The 20,704-nt window shown below is 41.3% G+C and overlaps 1 protein-coding gene across 3 annotated transcripts in view; it reads right to left on the bottom strand.

The window, feature by feature from the left end:
- Ttc8 (tetratricopeptide repeat domain 8) overlaps positions 1-20,704 on the bottom strand; it is a 62,358-nt gene that overhangs the window by 18,694 nt on the left and 22,960 nt on the right. For all 3 annotated transcript variants that reach the window (XM_036206441.1, XM_036206443.1, XM_036206442.1), the window contains 7 exons: positions 20,397-20,460; positions 20,145-20,304; positions 19,850-19,939; positions 17,115-17,159; positions 6,428-6,513; positions 2,397-2,484; positions 251-361 (listed from right to left, as the gene is read on the bottom strand). In XM_036206441.1, the coding sequence (XP_036062334.1) occupies positions 251-361; positions 2,397-2,484; positions 6,428-6,513; positions 17,115-17,159; positions 19,850-19,939; positions 20,145-20,304; positions 20,397-20,460 (644 nt within the window). The remainder of the gene's footprint in view (positions 1-250; positions 362-2,396; positions 2,485-6,427; positions 6,514-17,114; positions 17,160-19,849; positions 19,940-20,144; positions 20,305-20,396; positions 20,461-20,704) is intronic.

The following is a 20,704-nucleotide window of genomic DNA, read 5'->3' as shown; positions in this document are numbered from 1 at the left end:
ATCACTGACCTCTGGGTATTTAAAATACTTCATTATAAAAAACCTAGTTGAATTACACACACACACACACACACACACACACACACACACACACAACACACAGCAAAATCTCACTTACACTGCTGAACCACAGCCAACAATCTTCATGTTATAAACTGTGCTCCCTACTAGGACCCCAGGGCCTATGAGCTTTTTAAAGTAGCACTCAATCTCAATTTTACACCAACTTCTAAGATAATACAAACCTTACCTCATAGATCCTGGCGATGCCACAAAGCAGGGTCACCTCTCCTGGAAACTTATCTAAGCCTTGTTTGAATAGATTTAAAGCAGTCACGGGTTGGTCCAATATAATATAAACCTAAAAGCAAGGTATATTTCAATAAGATGACTGCATTGGTTTTAAAAATAATTGCATTTGTGTGACAAGTTTTAATTATTGATTAGAAACAAATTTTCTCCCAGAAATTAAAGTAGGAATTTCCACAGACATAATGAGATTCTAATAATGACTTTACAGTTTATCTGGACATTGTACATAAAATTTATCACTCCAAGAAATGCTTACTGTGGGGATATTATTGTCACAAAGGCTGGGCAATACCTGAACAAGAAAGGGTCCGGGGAACATCTCCCCGCTTCCCACACCAACCCTCCACTCCCTATAAGTCTCTGATATTCACATCGTTTTGGTTTGTTTCTAGGCCCACTGAGTTCAACCAGGGCAATGCATGTGACTATGGGTTTCAGGCTACACAGTGGAGCCTTGCAGGGCTCACCAATGGATACCCAACTGAAGACAATGGCTGTCCTTCCCCTGGAATATACCAGCAGGCAAAAGTTCAGCGGGGTGGAGAGTGTGTGGCCTTGTGAGCCCTTCCTTCAATTCGTGATTGGCTGATTTTAGGCTTAGTCTCATGCAGGCAACTGTAACTGCAATGAGGTCATGACTCAAGGGCTGTGTCACGCCCAGAGGAGAGCAGTTCACAGCCTCTTCCTGCTCATAGCACACTTCTTAACTTGGAAATGTCTTTGCAGATAAGTCACAAGAGTGTAATAACTACCACTTCATCCACTGTTTTCTTTCCAAGTGGCCTTGATGGGGCTCAGGAGGTGACTTTATTCCAATACAGGTAGAGCTTCCCTTCTCTGAAATGCTTGACCACAGAAGTGCTCTCAATTTCTGATTTGGGGGGTATTCTGGAGTACTGTGGAACCCAAATCTAAACATAAAGTTCATTGATTTTTTTTTTTAAGTTTTTATTTTTATTTTATGTGTATGGGTGTTTGTCTGCATGTATGTTTGTGTACCATGTGTGTGCCTGGAACCCTTGGAGACCACAAGAGGGTGTCAGATCTTTTGGAACTGGAGTTCAGATGGTTGCGAGCCACCCTGTGGGTACTGGGAATCGAGCTGGACTTTCTGAAAAACAACAAACACCTTAACTGCTGAGCCATCTCTTCAGCCCTCTCATTGATTTTTTTTTTCCATCTACATGTAAGGAAGTTTTACACAATCATTTTATTGCACCCATATTTTGACTGTGACACATACCATGACATTAGGTGTGGAATTGTAGCATCATACAGTATATTCATTCAGTATATTTCAGATTTGGGAGCATTCCAGATTTTAGATATTTAGATTAGGAATGTCCAATCTGTACTGAAAACTTCTAGGTGGACCTTGTACTGGAGCCAAGGTCATATCACAAAGCACAGTGGACTTGAATGCTTGCTGCTCACAGCCCAGAGATGCTGAAAACTTGGCCTCTTGCAGTCTCATCTTCCTTAGCAGCACAAAGGAAAGTATAAACTTTTGTCCTGTAGGGATGCTGCATGGATTAAATTAATCTGTCTTTACTAACAAGCCCGCTACAACATCCTATACTGAATTGTGCTCAGAGCTGAGTAACTAATGTCCTATAAAACAATCTATGAAATGGTCTATGTTCTTAGAGCAGGGTTTGATAGCACAGGCCTGGAATCTCAGGTACCGAGGGAGCTGAGGCAGGAGGATGGCAAGTTCAAAGTCTTTCTGGACTATACAGTGAAATCCTGTTTCGAAAACAAAGGGACCTTGTTCTCTATGACCTGCTCCAGTTTGAGACAATAAATTGTAGAAAATGCCTTTCTGTTACCTACAGGGTGGGGAATCTATGATATTTCCTTCTGTCCTAATAAGCAATCTGTCAAAGGGATTTTCTTCTTTTTCCACAGCCATCAACTCCTTGTGCTGTGGGTACCCTCCATATGTTATTTTTCACTTGCTACAAAAAATAAGTCTGAACATATTAACTTGCCAAATATTCCAGAAGGAACTGGCAAATTTCCCCCATGCAATGGCCAGCACCCTAAGAAGACAGTTTTCACTCAAGTTAAGAATATTTACTTACTTTCGCCAGATAGAGAAACGTGTCTACCATTTCCTGCTGCTTCAGGGCTGACTTAAACTGCTTCTCTGCTTCCCGGTACATTCCTAACCTAGAAATGGCCATTCAAAAATCAGACATTCAATTGAAAAATCAACACTACAATTTTTTTCAAGCTCTGAGGATATGAACAGACACATCTCATCCTAGAGCATATATCAAAGCAAGTGATGCTGTGCACACAGACAGTAACATGTGTGTTAACAAAAGCTAGCAAAAAGCCTGTCTGTCTCCCATAGTCACGAGCTATCTAAGCCTCAGATGGTGTGTAAAGGCGACAACCTAGCTGCAGCAGGACCAAGAGCTGTCTCTAACGGGGTCACGTCAGTTCACCACTGTGAGAGCTTACGATCAGCTGCACATATGGCAAGTGACCTGGATAGCTGTGGAGCTGCACTTCGTTTCTTTGAAAACATCTCCTTCCTAAGACAACCCCCTTGCCCCCCGCTAGTTACCCCTATACTATTTTAATGAAAGTGACAATTGCCACGTGCATGCTACAGCTGTATCATCATTTTTGTACAAACCTTGTTTTCCTTTGCCCTTAGTAGCTTGCCTGCTCTGTGAATCTGAAACTTGCTCCTTGCCTAAGTGACGGTCTTGATGTCACTGTCAATGTCTGTGGCCCGGGAAGCACTGTTCCCACCAGGACAATCACTGAAGCACACTAGCTATGCTTTCTGATAACTACTCATTCTTAGCATTCTATGAGTGACTTAGATATACTTTTGGTGAAATAAACTGAAAATTATTTACAATATTCCCCATTGTGCTAATGTCACATAAAGGCTGGGAAGAAGAGCTTTGATCATTTTTCTCCTGATCTAAACTTCAAGCATTGGTGTAGATGATACACTAGCAGCTGCTGGAGGAGGGCACTACAGTGATGTAAGGTGGCTTCAACAGATTAGTGTAAAGTTAGAGGGCATGTAATAAGGCAGAAGCCCCTTCCTCTTCAAAGGTCCCATCCACTTCATAGACTATGTATGAAATATTATCAAAGCACCCCAAAGTTCTGAGAAACAGGAATAATAAAAAAATAAAATGAATTTGCCACATGAATTATTGAACAAAAGAATGGAGTAGGCCATAGTCAAAGATGTCTAGGGAATGAGAGATAGCTCAGTTGGTAGAGTGCCTGAAATATAAGCATGAGAACCTGAGTTCAATCCCTCAAACCCACATAAAATCTGGGCCTCGTGACATGCACGTGTAATTCCAATGCTGGGGAGGCAGAGACAAGTGGGTGGATACTGGACCTTTCTGGACAAGCAGCCTAGCCCAACAGGCCAGCCTCAGACCAAGAGAAGGTGTGAAAAAAAGGTGTGAGGCACAACTAAGGAAGGAAACCTGAAGTTGACCTCTGGCCTTCACATATGCACATATGCACACATTCTCTCTTTCGATTGATCTCTTTCTCTCTGTCTCTCTGTCTCTGTCTGTCTCTGTCTGTCTCTGTCTCTGTCTCTCTCTCTCTCTTACATACACACACACACACACACACACACACACTTTTATAAAACACATTTAGACACACCAAAAAAAAAAAAAAAAAAAGACACATCAGTCAAGTTCATAGACTCAAGCCAGTATCAGAGTCCAGAGACAGTGCCCAACAGCTGCCAACCTTTTCCCTGCCAATGAACTCAACAGAAGTGCGAGGCATCGCCGTACCACACTTCACCATGTTAAAGAGATGTGAAAATGAAGAGGATAATAAGCACATCCTTAAAGCGATGACAAGGGCTAAACATGGCTGATATTCGATGGCCAAGGAAAAAATTACTTGTAGAAAGTGAGTAAATCAAGGGAATAGTGGGTGACGATTCAACTGTTGGATAAGATGTGTGCTGGCATGCGTTTCCAGGGGGAAGCAACTATGACCTGAGCTCAGAGGCAGGAAGTGGCTAGCACGTTAGGGCCAGGCCTAGGAATCTGGTCTAACTGAAAAGGACATAACAAGGCAAACAGTGAGAGATACGGGAAGGCAGCTAGGCTGGGACAACAGCATTAGAGTACACTAACGGGCCGAACGGAGGATCATCAAGGAATCCCAGAGCAGCTGTCTGTGCGCAGCTCCCCTAACTATACTCAGGCAGGGTTGATGAGATGAGAGACTGGAGGCAGAACACCCAGCAGAGAAGTTACTGTGAGAGCTCAGCAGACATTACAATGCCCGCTAGTAAGGAAGTGGTACTCAACTTGTGGGCCACGACCCCTTTGGAGGTCAAAGGACCCTTTCACAGGGGTTGCATATCACACCGCATATCCTGCACATCAGATATGTACATTATGATTCATAACAATAGCAGAATTATGGTTATGAAGTAGCAATGAAAATAATTTTATATTAAAGGGCCACAGCACTAAGAAGGTTGGGAACCACTGTAGTAAGTGATAATAAAATGTCCAGAATTAGGGCCCTGGAGTGGGGTTGGGTAGGAGAGGAACCTCGAGAGTGCAGAGATAGGGGCAGGAGACACAGAGGCCAGGAACAAAGGCTGGAGCCATCTTTAGACTACATCCTCTAGTAAGGCATCTTTGATTTCCTCAGTTGACATCACAAGCTCTTTCTCTGGGTTCCCAGTGTGCCGTGCCTTTGCTTCCATAATAATAGGAGTCATCATGATAATTATTTGTGTCTGTCTAAGCATTTCAAAGTACAGTCTAATAAATCTTTGTGGTCCCATTTGAGAGTGATTGCTCATTATATTTGGCTAAGTGGGTGACTGTATAAATGAATGAACACATAGTAAAGATGTTCTGAAGAACAGAACAATAACTTAAGATGATAAAATGCATTCATTTGAAAGAAGACACACTCGTATAAATGGCATCGTCTATGGGCAGTACAAAGAGTCTGAGTTATGCTTTCCTTTAATTATTAACCATGTCTGAAGGTTTTGTATGGAAGCTCAAGATGTTAAAACTGTCTTTAAGAAATAAAGTCATAAGATTTTAATGTTAGAATGTTCTCGCATTATCTTCTAGTACAAAACACTTTTCAATTTATCAGTGGGAAAAAATGATTCAGAGTTGTATGTGAGATGTCTAAATGGAGAGTACTCCTCATTTCCACAAGAGCGGCAAGCATGCTTCCAGGCCATTAATTTCTTTTTCCTCACAGAGCACTGGTCTGAAATGCTGATGGTTGCTCACAATAGCTGACGCCTATTTGATTCTTAATAATAAAGAGCAATTTACCATTATAAAAGATGAATTGTCCATCTTTCCCAAAGGTTCTACATTTTCTGAATATCAGCAGCAAGTTTCAGATGGCACTAAAATTAGTAACAACTTGGCTGACCTCTCGGCTTGTTTTCTTTTGGATGTATTTAAACATTAAGCACATTTAAAAAAATATTCAGGTCCTAGAAAAATAATAAGGGTTATGGAAGTAGGAGCTGAGTGTGGTAGACTGCTAATCCTGCCGCTTCAAAGCTTGAGGCAGGAAAAGCGAGGCCAGCCTGGGCTACATAGTGACATTTAGTTCTGTCTGAACTAAATAAACAAAGTATTAATAAAAGAATCAGAACCAGAAAATGAAACTGAAATTCTGGCGTATCACTTCTCAGCTCCATGAATTTAGACAACTTGTTTCACCTTGGCCAGGCTCAATCTTCCCTAACTGAGCAGCTACCTCCAGCTGTCCCGAGTCTCAAGCGAGATGAAGTAAAGCACAGACAAGGGGACTCTTGTCTACAGGGCGCCCTACAGGGGGGGGGGGGGGCATTTGTGTGAGGAACTGAGAGCCGGGAGGACAGACCGAAGTGAGCACACTGGGCTCTAATCCCAGGTCTGTCACTAACCAGCTCATGACAAAAATCACAGCCAAGCTCTACCTCAGCTTCCTTGTGTGACGTTCTCAGGGTACCAGTTCTTACTGCCGTATGTGATGGCTCAAAAAACATTTGCTCAAATAAGCCCAGGTTGTCACTGCTTCATGGGGAGAGTTGGTTTTTCTCATTATCATATTTGATGATGAAGGTTTTTACCTGTAGTAACATTTCCCAATCTGCACTTTCCACCACCAGTCCTTGTACTGAGAATGCTCCGTGGAGAGGGACGCCAAATCCAAAGCCTTTGAAAACAATTCAAAACAGGCAGGAGGATAAATAATTAAATAAGCCACATAATTAGCATCCATCAAAACATGTATTAGAAATTAGATAGAAACTCAGGTTGCCCAAGTTTCCAGATGGCCCCACAATTTCCCCTAAATAATTAGTTCCAGGCCAGGGTGCTGGCAGCGCCAAAGTTGGAGACACTGGTCGAAGGGAAGCAGATGCACAATAAATTAGAATACAATTTTAATAGACAAGGCACAGAACTGAAATTTAAAACACTAGGATTCTACTCTCTTCCTACTTCGTATCTACTCTCTAAAGATTCAAAATGCCTCAAAACTCAGTGATGTCAAGCTTTCTGTATGTAAGATGGGTCCAGCAGTAGTCTCCATTAAACACAGATGTAGATAAAGAAGGACCAAGTAAGTAGAGAGAAAAGTGGTTTGGAAGGGCAGGAGCCATTGCTCAGGGGTTGAGTATTTGCCTCACATGCATGACCAACCCGAGGTTCAATGTCTAGTTACACCAGAGGAAGAGTGAAGCATGGGCTTGTTATGGAGCCTGAGTAAAGTGTTCGCTGTGCAGGCATGAGGCATGAGTTCAGACCCCCAGTCCCCAGGAACAGCTGTGGATGGTACTGTATACCTGTAACCTCCATGCTAGGAAGCACACCGTGAATTCAGAACAAGAAAGAAAGGGGCTTTGGGATGACACAGAAGAGGCAAAGAAGTCTGAGTATTTGGGTTACTGCTGCCTTCAACGATCACAACTCTATAGCTCTGATGTCAAGTTACCTTCTAGTAATTAACATTTTTCTCCATATTGTAACTATTTATTCCATGTCTTTTTTTTTTTTTTTAAAGATTCTTGTGTGTGTGTGTGTGTGTGTGTGTGTGTGTGTGTGTGTGTGTGTGTATGTAAGTGCCTGCAGAGGCCAGAGATGTCACATCCCCTGGACTTAGTGTTCCAGGTGGTTGTACACTTCTGGATGTGGGAATAGGAACTAAACTCTGGCCTCGACAAGAGCAGTATGACCTCAGCCACCACTCCACCATCTTTTCTATTTTTTTCCTCCCATGCTTTCCCATGATCAGACAAGAGGTAACAAATTAAGAATGGGGATTTTTATAGAGAGGAAGGAAAACCTTTCGACGGAGGAGAAAGGGGGTACGTTTTTACACAACTGTGAAGTTCCCAGAAATCTAAAAGGTTTATAAAGATTCAGTGAATCGAACTGGAGTTATCAGTTAACTGAGAATTCTGGTTTTTAATACTTGCCTTCTCATTGTTGGAACTGCTTTATTCAGAGTCAGTGTTAATATAATCACGAGAGCCAACAGTTCCATTAAAGGAACACTGGGTGTTTCACTTCTATTATCTCAAAATGCATCCCCTATTACTGTCCTCTTTAATACCAGCTCTCTTCTGAAATGAATGCCAGAAAAGTCCCCTCCACCTCCTATTGCAAAATTAATTACTTTTCCATTTGTTCTCTATCTCTCTTGCTCCAGGGGAGACCTCTAAATATGCAAACTACTTATCCAGGAATGGTGTCACCATGCTGAGCCTCTAATGGATCTAAAAAATCAACATCTCTACTTGAATGCTATGGAAATTAAAAACAAGCTACATATGATTATACTTTCATGTGCTTATTTTTCTTTTTCCCCTCTAGCCAGAAGTAAAAGTGAAGATGAAGAGAGAGAAGTATGACTTCAAGTGGTATTGTCTCTGGAAACACTGAGAAACTTACATTTTTAGAGGGGTCTAATCAGGCATGTACTGTAAATATCTATGCATATTAACTCTGACTCAATCTTTATTAAGCCCTTTCTCAGCAAATAGATCATATTCACTCCATGTTTAATATACACAGACCTTCTACTGTTTTTAGGAAAAGCTTCCATTTGAATGCTTCTTATGTACCCTGACTTCCTAAATTTATATTCAGTGCTTATGACGGGTAGCCTTCAGATACAGTCCTGAATCAAGTCTTCTTATGAAGGAACCAGATGTTCCTGATAATCCAATTAAGGGAAATATAAATTGCCGAGACAATAAAAATGGTAGGAAAAAGTTACATCTTAGCAATTCTTATTCACATGAAGACTTGGGCTGAATTAGACAAGAATACTTGTGATGATTTCTGAAGACCCCTGCGCTCCCCCAGGGAGACCCTTTGTGGGCGTTTGAAGGAGACTGTTTCTATAGGCTTATGTACTTGTTCCCAGTCGGTGGCACTGTCTGAGGGGGTTTAGGAGGTGTGGCCTTCTTGGAGGAAGTATGTCACTGGAGGCCAGCTCTGAGAGTCATTTCCAGTTGTTCTCCTTGCTTTGTGCTTACGGTTAAAGACATGAGTTCTCAGCATCCTGTCCCAGCTGCCATGGCTGCCTGCTACCTCCAATCAACCATTACGGACTCTGACCCTCTGGAACCACAAGGCAAAATAAACTCTTTCTTCTCTATGTTGCCTTGGTCTTGGTGCTTCGTTACAGCAACAAAGAAGTAACTAATATGCCTTCTTTCCATCTCCGCTGTTCAGGAATGCCACTGAGTTCACAAGAGGCACTGGAGCCTGGCTTGCTCAGCTCATTAACTGGAGTCCTTACCTCTGACTGGTTTGGAAAATAGCTTAAGAACCAAACAAATTCCTTATGGTAGTTTGAATGTGTGCCACAGGGAGTGGCACTATTGGAGGTGTGGCTTGTTAGAGGAAGTGTGGTCTTGTTGGAGGAGGCTGGATGATACACATGCCTTTCAGACCTTGAGGCTGGAGGGCACACCTTCAATCTGGGCCATACCTTCTGTTGGAAGTGTGTCTCTGTGGGGGCAGGCTTTGGGGTCTTTTTCTCAAACCACTCAGTGTGACAGTCATTTGACTTCCTGCTGCCTGCCTATGAAGATGTAAGGACTCTCAGCTCTAGCACATGTCTGCCTGCAAGCCACCATGCTCCCTGCCATGATGGACTGAACCTCTGAACTGTAATGAGCCCCCTCAATTAAATGTTTTCTTTATAAGAGTTGCCCTGGTCATGGTGTCTTTTCACGGCAATAAAAACCCAAACTAAGACATTTCTATGTGTAGAACTACTAGTGTTTAAAATATTTTAAGTAGTGGCATAAGACCTGTATTTCCTGAAAATTCTGATTCATGAATAGTGGTGAGCATGGAAACTGATGGCTACAAAGAGGGCTGAGGAAGAGGGGGACGTTCAAGTGCCAGACCCTTAACAAACATTTACGTCATCACTTCTAAGACTCAAGGAACATTGTGGAAGGGGTGGGGCAGACTGTAAGAGCTGTAAGACAGGGAAAAGGCTGCAAAATGTCATGTCCTGGTCAAGACATGCCTCTTGCAATCACAAACTCACAGCTGCTGTAGATCCCTATGCTGTGTCTGCACAAGAACAGGAACATCAACAGCCAGGCATGGATGAAGGAGGGACCCAGGGGGCCCGACCTCTCACTGCCGAGCTGTTCACTACTGATAGGGGCAGGTAGAGAGAAGTCATTGCCTTAAGCTGTGTGACCCCTGGTGACCCCTCCACATTCCAGTGAGAGTCTAACTCCAGCTATTACACAGAGGGTCTTAGTTAAAATCAACAGATGATAAAACAAACACCAAAGCCATGAATCTAGGAAAGGGGCTGATGGGGATGAGGGGGATGGAAAGGGGAGTGATCGGAATTATTACGTACATATAAAAATAAGCGAGTGTGGTGGTTTGAATAAGAAAGTCCCCATAAGCTCACAGATTTGAATACTTAGTCATCAGGGAGTGGCACTACTTGAGGAGGATTAGGAGGCGTGGTAATTTCCTCCTCATTGAAGGAAATGGGTCACTGGGGGTTGGATTTGGGGTTTCAAGGACCCAAGCCAGGCCCAATGTCTCTCTTCCTGCTGCCTGCTGATCTAGATATAGATCTCTCAGCTACTTCTCCAGCACCATGCCTGCCTATGTGCCACCATACTTCCCACCATGATGACAATAGCCTAAAGCCCTGAACTATAAGAAAGTCCAGTTAATGCTTTCTCTCATGAGAGATGCCACGGTCATGGTGTCCTTTCACAGCAGTAGAACACTGACTAAGACAGTGAGTAATTAATAGCTATATTAAGCACTATTTATTACTAATAATATGTATTTAATATAAAACCCTAAATGTCACTTTTAAAAGCCACAAGTTTGGGCAGTGGTGGCACACACCTTTAATCCCAGCACTTGGGAGGTAGAGGCAGTCAGATCTCTGTGAGTTCAAGGCCAGCCTGGGCTGCCAAGTGAGTTCCAGGAAAGGCACAAAACTACACAGAGAAACCCTGTCTCAAAAAACCAAAAAGAAGAAGAAAAAAAAAAAAATCCACAAGTTTGTTGAAGTCCAGCTGTAGAAGGAACTCTGGCAAATCTGGACAGTGTAGTCTGTGAATATGTCCAAACACTAAAAACTTTTAAAATTTTGTTTACAGTTATGACAACTTCAAGATGCTGAAATTAAAGAGCATGTGGAAATAAAGATTCCAGATCATCAGTCCACATGTATTACTGACAATTATCAGCCAAAAACAGAGAGAAAATGTCATTAAAAACTTAAACATATACATGTAGGTAACAAGAACAAAAGAATAAGTATAGTTTCTTTCAGCTCAATTTTACTCTGTGTCTTAGGGTTTCTATTGCTGTGAAGAGACACCATGACCACAGTGACTCTCAAAAAGGAAAACAGTTAATTGGGACTGTGCTGTGGATATCGCTCTGTGTAAATAAAGTTCTGATTGGCCAGTGGCCAGGCAGGAAGCATAGGCGGGACAAGAGAGAAGAGAATTCTGGGAAGTAAGGGGAGACACCGCCAGGCGCTGCCATGAGAAGCAACATGTAAAGACACTGGTAAGCCACAAGCCATGTGGCAAAGTATAGACTAACAGAAATGGGTTAATTTAAGATAGAAGAAGTAGATAACAAGAAGCCTGCCATGGCCATACAGTTTCTAAACCATGTAAGTTTCTGTGTGCTTTCTTGGTTGGGTCTGAGCCACTGTGGGACTGGCGGGTAAGAGAGATTTGTCCTGATTGGGCCAGGCAGGAAAACTCTAACTACAGGACTGGCTTATAGTTTCAGAGGTTTAGTCTATTATCATCGTGGAGATAAGCATGGCAACATGCAGGCAAACATGGTGCTGGAAAAGGAGCTGAGAGTCCTACATCTTGATCTACAGGCAGCAGGAAGTGAGCTATGACACTGGAAGTAACCTGAGCACAGGAGACCTCAAAGCCCATGCCCACAGTGACTCACTTCCTCCAAGAAAGCCACACCTCCTAATAGTGCCACTCCCTATGGGGGCCATTTTCTTTCAAACCACCATACTGTATGTGAACACATGCTTGTATGTGTGTGTGTGTATATGTGCATATGCTATGGTGCACATGTGGAGATCAAAGGACAACTTTGAGAACTCAGTTCTTCCCTTCCACATGCAGGGCTTAGGGATTAACTCTGGATCTCAGGCTTGGTGGCAGGTGACTTCACCTGCTGAACCATCTAACCTGATTGACTTTATTTATTCTTTTTGTTTTGTTTTGTTTTTTTGAGACAGGGTTTCTCTGTGGCTTTGGAGCCTGTCCTGGACTAGCTCTGTAGCCCAGGCTGGTCTCGAACTCAGAGATCCACCTGCCTCTGCCTCCCGAGTGCTGGGATTACAGGCATGTGCCACCACCGCCCGGTGACTTTATTTATTCTTAACAGTGAAAATACTACTTCACAGTACTCTTAATAGTTCGCTCTAGCATTCTCCCTATTAACAGAAAGATAAAATGACCAGCCCACATGTTATTTTAGTTTTGTCATCGTGCCCCCCAAATAGGGGCACAAAGACAGAAATATAGTTGTCACATTAAAGATCAATTTTACTTTCCTAACATTTAAATGCCACTTCAGAGTTCTTGATATTTACCTATAATATCTCCTGTATTTATGCAAAATACTTGCTTTTGAAAAATTTGAAGGTCATCCAAAGTAATGCATATAAAAGCAGCTCTGATATCATTAGCATGCTAAAAAAATAGAACCCTTTTTTTTTCTTTTTCCAGCTAAAGTTGCAAAATATATAAAAGGTTAAAAAATGCTCCGTTTGTGCTCATTATCTAAATCCTTTTTGGAAAATAACATTTGTGATAAAATCTAAAATGACATTTTAGAGTCTGATCCAAAGAGCACTATGAGTAAGTATGTGTGTGAGCGTGCAAGCTGGTGAGGGTCGGGAGATAGTCATAGGCATATGGCCTCAGCATTCCTCCAGCCAATCACAGGATCAATGCAAGAACTTCAGTAATTTACTTGATTAAGGATTAAACCTTTCATCTCAGAAGTACAAACAGGAAAGTTTGCACTTTTCACTAAGTAAAAACAAAAGGAGCTACCTCCATGAGTGTTCTACACTAGAGTGGCTAGCACGTGAAAAAAAAAAATGAGGGCCCAATTATGAGCATTTAAAACTATCATGGTACTTAATTTACAGCTAATATATAAACCAAAAGTTTGCTATTAAATCAGGAAACCTATGAAAAGTTTGAAAAAAGAATATAAAATGAGACTTAATCTCCACTGGTGCCATGAGGCCAACCTGCTTTCTACACTTCTGTAACCCAAGTGACTGATGCACTGCTGGCATTCAGGAGTACATGTGGGATGAAGACACTGTAAACCTGTTTTCAAGGAATGCATCCAAGTGTCTTCTGAAGTATAAGTGCACCTGTATTTAGTTATAATTCTGTTTAACACCTGAAGTGGACACTTTCTGACTTAACGTTTGAAAACAAATATTTGCAATTTTTATTATTTTGGTAACTATTCTTTTACCGGCTGCATGAAAAGTTCATTCTCCTGTTCATTATAAATTATCAAATTTGTCCTCCAGCACTGAACATTTACATTCCAAGTATTTTTGCTACTATATGTGATACTATAATGATCATTGCAAATATAGCTATTTTTCCTGATGATTTTTGAGAACTGAAAGCACAGGATAAATTAAACAAATGTGTTTATGGCTATCTGCTTCCTATTATCACACTATTTCCTAAATTATACCCTTTATAACATTATCTATAATGATTTATGACACTGTCCGTATATATTTATTTTAAAGTCCTTTATTTTACATTTCTTGTCATCAAGAAACTATATCTCTACCGCACCTGCTTCCTGCTATTTCCCCCCATTATCTGTCCTTGGGTCATTTCCATGTCCGTAAGAAGCTCTCTAAGGCTGGGAGATGGCTCTGTGGGGAAATCTGATCAAACATGAGGACCAGGAGTTTGGATCCCTAGGACCCATGTAAAAGTTAGGTGTGTGTGGTGAGCTGCCTGTAATCTCAGATCATGGGCATGGGGAGGACAGTGTGGGGGGCAAAGACAGGGAATCCCCTTCATATCTAGACTAGCTGGAATGGCAAGCTCCAGGTTCAGCATGAGACTCTACCTCAATATATACGGCAAACTGTAACCAAAGAAAATACTGGACATCAGCTGCAGGCCTCCAAGTGTATGCAAGCACATGCACACGGGCACATGCATGTGTGCCCATACACATATGAACATACACATATATACTGCATATATGCCAGAAAAAGTATTCTAAAGATTCAGATAATCTTTTTTAAAATATCACAAGCAATATTTAAAGTCACCCCGTAGATACATTTTTGCCTTCTAGCCACCATATTGTTTGTATATAAGAACCACTTTCTTACCTTCCAATTGCTTCACAAATCTAACTCATGAAGTAGTTTAATTCTAACCTTTGAGAGAGAGAGAGAGAGAGAGAGAGAGAGAGAGAGAGAGAGAGAGTACACATGTGCACGTGTACACGCACGTGGAAGTCAAAGGTCAACCTTGAGCATCATTCCGCCAGAGCCAGCTTCCTTTTGGCTGAAACAGGGTCTCTAGGCTGGCTAACCTATTAGCGTAGGCTGGCCAGCAAGCCCCCAGGAATGTGCCCACCTCCACTTCCCCAGCACTGACATTATAAGCACACAACCACCATGTGAGTTCTGGGGATTAAACTCAGGTCCTCATGCTTGTGAGGCAAGCACTTTACTGAGCCATCTCCCTGGCCCTAGCTTAAATTTTAATAACTCATCAACCCAATGTCTAAAACAATGTCCCCAAACAAGCTTCCTTAGTTGTCATTCAATGATTCAAAGAGATCTACTGCAAAGAGTTTCACATTTTGTTCAGCACTGCTTGTTTTGAATATATTAAGTCTTTCATTATTCATGAGCATAATCTTATAAAATTTATAAATGGAAGACTCTGGTTCCCAATAAGATTTTGCATCATTTTCTTGTTCCTGAGATGTATTTAAAGGTCATTTTGCTATTTTTTTCCTATTAATTTACTAATTTCTTTTAATGAACTTCCTCCCCTGGTGAGGTTGTTATATGGAATTCAAGCTTTCAAATGCTGCCAAGGGTCCTCAACCCCCATTTCCTACATTTGAATAAATGTTTTTTAGTGTTTCTATAATTCCAGAACATACTCTACAGCAGTAGTTCCAAATCATCATTGAACACTAACATTGCCTGTGGAGTTCTTAATAACCGCAGAGTCACCAGCCTCCCTGGGGATTCTGATTTTGGAAATGTAGCACAGATCCACACATCGTTACTATTAAATTACACAGGTAATTAAGGAAGAGAGGCCCTTCTTGCATTTCTATTTCTAGGTCAATGAGAGTATAATTTGCAGGTATAAATATAAAGAGCAAAGACTTGGGTCGGCCTGCCTCCCTCTGTCCTTGATCTCAGGACTAAAACGGTGACTGGCATGCTGTGTCACTCAGAATGACATTGGATAAAAGAACAGATATCTCCTCAGTAAATGAGTTATTCTTCACAAACCCAGGAGTATAAAACCAGATGTGGTGGTACACACCTGTAATCCTAGCACTTGGCAGCCAGAGGCAGGAGTGAGAGTCTGAGGTCAGTCTAGACTACACAGTAAGATTCTGATTCTGAAAATAAAAAAGAAACCCTTCTAAAAACAGATTTGTGACAATTTAATAATTAGAAATTTGCTCACCTATTAAATGGAGTGGATTCAGATGGTGTTACATATCATCCCACTAAAAGCCTCTTGGAGCTATACAGTAAGTGAAACCACTGGGTTCTGTTTATAGAAATGCACATGGTTTCTTGGTGGGCTAACCTTAAGATTCCTCTGCTCCCTATGTGACCACACACTTAACTTCTTCATCACAGGTGAGTCCCACATTCTCTGTATCCAGCCTAGGCTCTTAGATGGATACCTGTACCCTACTCCTCAGTGCATGCAATTTATCTCCACCCAGACAGCCTTCCATCATTTCAAACACAAAACTCTTTGGGTCAATATATTACTTCTTATAAACTGATGAGTCGATCCCATGTCTGTTAGTAAAGCTATCACCCGCAGAGCACCCTCAGGTGGCAGCTCTGACTGGTGTCCCCTTCCTTTGCCCCCAACATCACATCAAACCTATCATCAAGTTCAGTCGTTTCTTTAAACTGTCTCTTTGGTGCCATCGGTTTTTTTTGAAGATAAGTCTTATTCAGCTCTCAGTCCAGTCTCTGTTCAGGGCTTCCCCATTTCCTTACATTTCTCTCGCCTCCTTCCTTGAAACCCTGCTCACTCGGCGGATGTTTCCCAGCTTCGCTCATCGTCTAGGTCTCCCCTTGGCTGCCTTCAGTCTGAGATCAACTCCTGTTTGTTTTTGTTCTTCACACATGGTCTTACTCTGTAGCTCAGACTAGTCCTAAACTCAGGATTCTTCTGATTCAGCCTTTTGAGTGCTGTGACCGCACATGTACACCTCCACACCCAGTACCGGTTGACATCAATTTTCTTTTCTCAGTTCGAATGGACAGGTGCACTGACATATTTTCATTAGCTTGTCCTGTGCAATGAATTAGGCTGATGCATAGAAAACACAACTCAAGAAAGCATTTTCCTGAACACTTGACATGTGAACATAGTGTTTTTCTGGACTGATAAGAAAATGGGGAAACTTAGCAGATATTACAGAACTGACTTCATTTGACTTAAACAACTTTGTGAGTGTTCTCCTCACCTACATACTGGCTTATATAAAGTGAAGCAAATTTGGAAAGTCACATGCATATAATCTCAAAATTCATTTGTGAGAAGTTACCGTGAAAACTGACTATAGCTGACACCAGGTGGTGAGTAACATGGGCTCTTTAAGTTATTATTTCTACTTTTGTGTGTTTGAAATCCTCATGTGAGAGAGGGGCAGAAGAAGGCAGGAATGCATGCTAGTGAACTTTGAATACTCTGTGGTCTAAAAAACAAAATGGAGCAGGTGTACTATTAGTATAAAGAATACATTGTAACAGGCTATGGTAGTCTCCGTTATCTCAACCTTTAATGATAGCTACATAATCTATGAACCAGGCATAATTCTTATCATTTCTATATTTACATAAATGTCCTCACTGAAACTGAAACTTTCAGATCCTCCAATTTTTAATGATTTCATTTTTTTAAGGAAAGAAATAGAACATTTCAAAATCTAAAGCTCCAAAGCTTTTACAAGGAAAGAAAACAACAGGAATTCATCACTTACCATCTTAACATCATTTTCATGGTGAAAAATATATTCAAATAAAGCCTGAAAATGACAAAATGTCAAAACACACTCAGTTTTATTTTAATAAAACACTTTGTTATTGTTATATGAAAACTCAAAACTTAGGTGATGCCGAAGCACAGGATACTCTAAAGTGTTAGGAACTGGTAAATAATAAATGTGACTGTCATTTGTCATAATAACCCATTTTAAAATTCTGCAACTCACAGTAAATTTTGTTTTTATAGACAATAAACTGGAAAGTTCAAAGAACTGAACCTTCTTCCTTTATGTTATATACATTATTTTATTAAAACAAGACAAAAGAAGTTCATTTTATTTCCTAAAGACTTATGATGTTCATGAAGATTTCACCCAATTTGTATACTCTTTTTATTATAGAGATTATTATATTATTTTGACACATAGGAAACTGGGTATTCCTTCTGAAACAACGTGGAATATAAGTGTTAAGCAGAGCGCTACACAGAGGGAAATGTTTCCATTGGCTGCACTCCTTCACTGAAAACTGGTCAGCTAGCCGCCTCAAGTGAGGGAACCGGGTATTCCCAGGAACGCAGATTGGTTACTCTATTCTCACGAAGGGAACCGACTAAAGCTTTACAGTCTACTAAATGCCACTGACTACAGCCAGAGCAGAGCTGAAGAAGTCAGTGGCACTTTTCTGGTCTGATACAGTCCACCAAATGGCATTCCACTCTTATTTACCTCAGGATGACAACAATCAGGAACGATCGAACTCAGAACTCGAAAGTTCACAGATTTCTGCTGAGTTTGCTGGGTTAGAATTAAATGAGTTTTCAGAAAAGTAAGTGTTCCTGTGTAATTTATTTTAAGGTATTTCCCCAAGAAGTTTGAGGTTTTATTTCATTTTGCTTTTAGGGGCTGTGTGTATGTGGAAGCCAGCCAGAGGACAACCTGAACTGTTGTTCTTAGTCAAGCACACCCACTTCGGTTTTGTTCAGATTTATTTGTGTGTGCATCTAAGAATGGTGGCAGAAGTGGGGGATGGGGATGGGAGGACACCTGTTTGCACACACAGAGGCCAGAGGTAAGTGTTAGACATTCTGCTCTATCACTCTGCCTGCCTATTCCTCTGTGCAGGATCTCCTCTCCCTGAATTTGGACTTTATGCTTTTCTTGACTAAGATGGAAGCTATAAAGCCCTAGAAGTCCTATCTCTACCCACCTCAGAATTGGAAGTACATGTATGAGTGGGACACCTAGTTTATGTGGGTGCTGGAATCCAAACTCCAGTCCCCATGACTGTGCACCAAGTAGTCTTAACCATTGAGCCATCTCTCCAACCCCACCTTGTTTTTTAAGACAGTTTCTCACTGGCCTGGGACACAATGATTGATTAGGCTAGGCTGGCTGGCCAGCAAGACACCTATTCAACTTTCATTTCTGAAAATATATACCTTGACAAAAAGCAAGTTAGGGAAGAAAAGTATTTATTTGACTTACAGTTTCAGGTTAAGTGCATTAGTGCAGGAAAGTTGTGGCAAGAACTAAAAACACTAGATCTATAGTCAAGAGTAGAGTAAAAATAAACACTGGACCCTTGCTTACTCTTAGCAAGCTATCTGCTCTGTTACACTGTTCAGGACCCTATGCCTAGGGAATGGTGCTGATCACATGGGCTGGTTCCTACATCAATTAACAAGCCAAACAATTCCTTACAGATATGGCCACCAGTCAACCTAATCCAAATAATTCCTCATTAAGACTCTTCCTAGGAGATCCTAGATTATGCCAAGTTGATAATTAAAACTAATTATCACACCACCACACTCAGCTTTTTTAAAAAACATTATTTATCTATATGTGTGTGTGTGTGAACACATGCATGTACACATACACATGCATGTCACAGCACACATGAAGAGGATCAGAGCATAACCTAGGGGAGTCAGTTCTCTCCTTCTACCACGTAGGTCCTGGGGTTTGAATCCAGGTCATCAGTCTTGGTGGTATGCACCTGTTCCCACTGAGCCATCTGACTGGCCCATATCCAGCTTTTTACGTAGCCTGCGGGAACAAACTCCAGCCCTCATACTTGTGAGGCAAGCACTTTACCAGCTGAGCAGGATCTCCCAAGACCCCTCACGCCCTAGTTTTTCACAATGGTAAAGCCTGAACATCTCCCTTTCTATGCTTTTATTTTTCTAGGTTCTTGTTATTCTCTCCGCTCTCCCCTCTTTCTCCTTCACCCACCTCCTCTCCGCTGCTAATTCTCTCTTTCTTTAAGAGAATACTCCACGGGAGGAGAATTATTAAGGCAGCTGCCTTGTTGGCTGCCATCTGGCTTGAGTAATACTGAGGAGCCTAGTTAATAATTAATTAAGCATACGTATGCTTCCTATCCTTTTGATCACCCTTATATCATACAAGAGTTGAAAATTATTTTTCTAAGAATAGTCCAAACTGAAAAATGAACACATCCACATACAGACAACCTCAAGTTTCATTCTGCAAAGATGACTCTGCCTCTCTGCTTTCTTTGTTGTAAAATATTGTTGTTAACCAGAGGAAAGGATTTACCTATAATAATTACACATGAACTTATTTCTGACTGATTATTATTATACTTGGTTTAAAACAAAGAGAATTTTTACATGTTACATTAACTAAATTCTCCATTTCCTACAAAACCATGTCATCATACTTCTATCATTACTTCATAACTTAGAATCTTTTGAAGCACATACCTTTGCCAACTTAGGTTTCTGGGAATATTTTGTTAAATTCAATCTAGATAAATTTATAAAGGGCCCATCAGGACTTGTAAGCATGGAAGCCTGTGAGAGGAAAGAAAGAGAAGAAGAAATTGAAAACTTTCTCTTAAAACATAGTTTCTTCTGCAAAAAGATTACAGTAACTTATAGAAATTATAAAGCAACAAGAATTACCTTCAGAATTTCCATTTAATTCTCCACTGTAACACTAGTGGAGCAAAAAGTTACTTGGGTAATATGAGGTTCTGGGAAAGTTGACAGAACCTACCGTCCCTAGTCTGATGAATCTTCCAGATGAGCTAGTGATAGGTCGTGCTGTGTAGGCAGTTCTGGGTGTTCTGATGGCCTGTTCCATTGTACCCGGCCTTCCACTCTGTGTGCTGGGCCTCAGGAAACCTGTAATGGGTCTTCCAGCTTGAGTGATTGGCCTGTGGCGATTGACAATTGTAACACAAATAAGATCAACCAAGGACATATTTGGTCAGGGTTTGGAGACAGAGGAATGAAATGCAATACAGACCTGACAGCCTGACTTGGTCCTCCTGTCTGGCTAGTTCCAGGGAGCTTCAAAGATGTGCCCGGGCCTACAAGGTGGGATGGTAGTCAATTTATGTATTACTTAGGAATGTTTAGAAACACTTAGCAATTTAATTTTCAGACTTGTCCTGGCCTGGGAAAGAAGACATTATAGGAGGAAATGCTTTGAGAAAATGTGTTTGAGGCTCACCTTTACCACTCTCGTTGGTGGCATGAACCTAGGAGAGCGGGGCCTGAAAATGGGGCAGACTAAAGTCTCATGCAATAGCCAACTTTATTCAGGGCATCAGA

The sequence above is a fragment of the Onychomys torridus genome, chromosome 14 (assembly GCF_903995425.1).
Source record: "Onychomys torridus chromosome 14, mOncTor1.1, whole genome shotgun sequence".
Classification (NCBI taxonomy): domain Eukaryota; kingdom Metazoa; phylum Chordata; class Mammalia; order Rodentia; family Cricetidae; genus Onychomys; species Onychomys torridus.
Note: the sequence above shows the minus strand (reverse complement) of the source record. Positions and strands in the feature narration are given on the sequence as shown.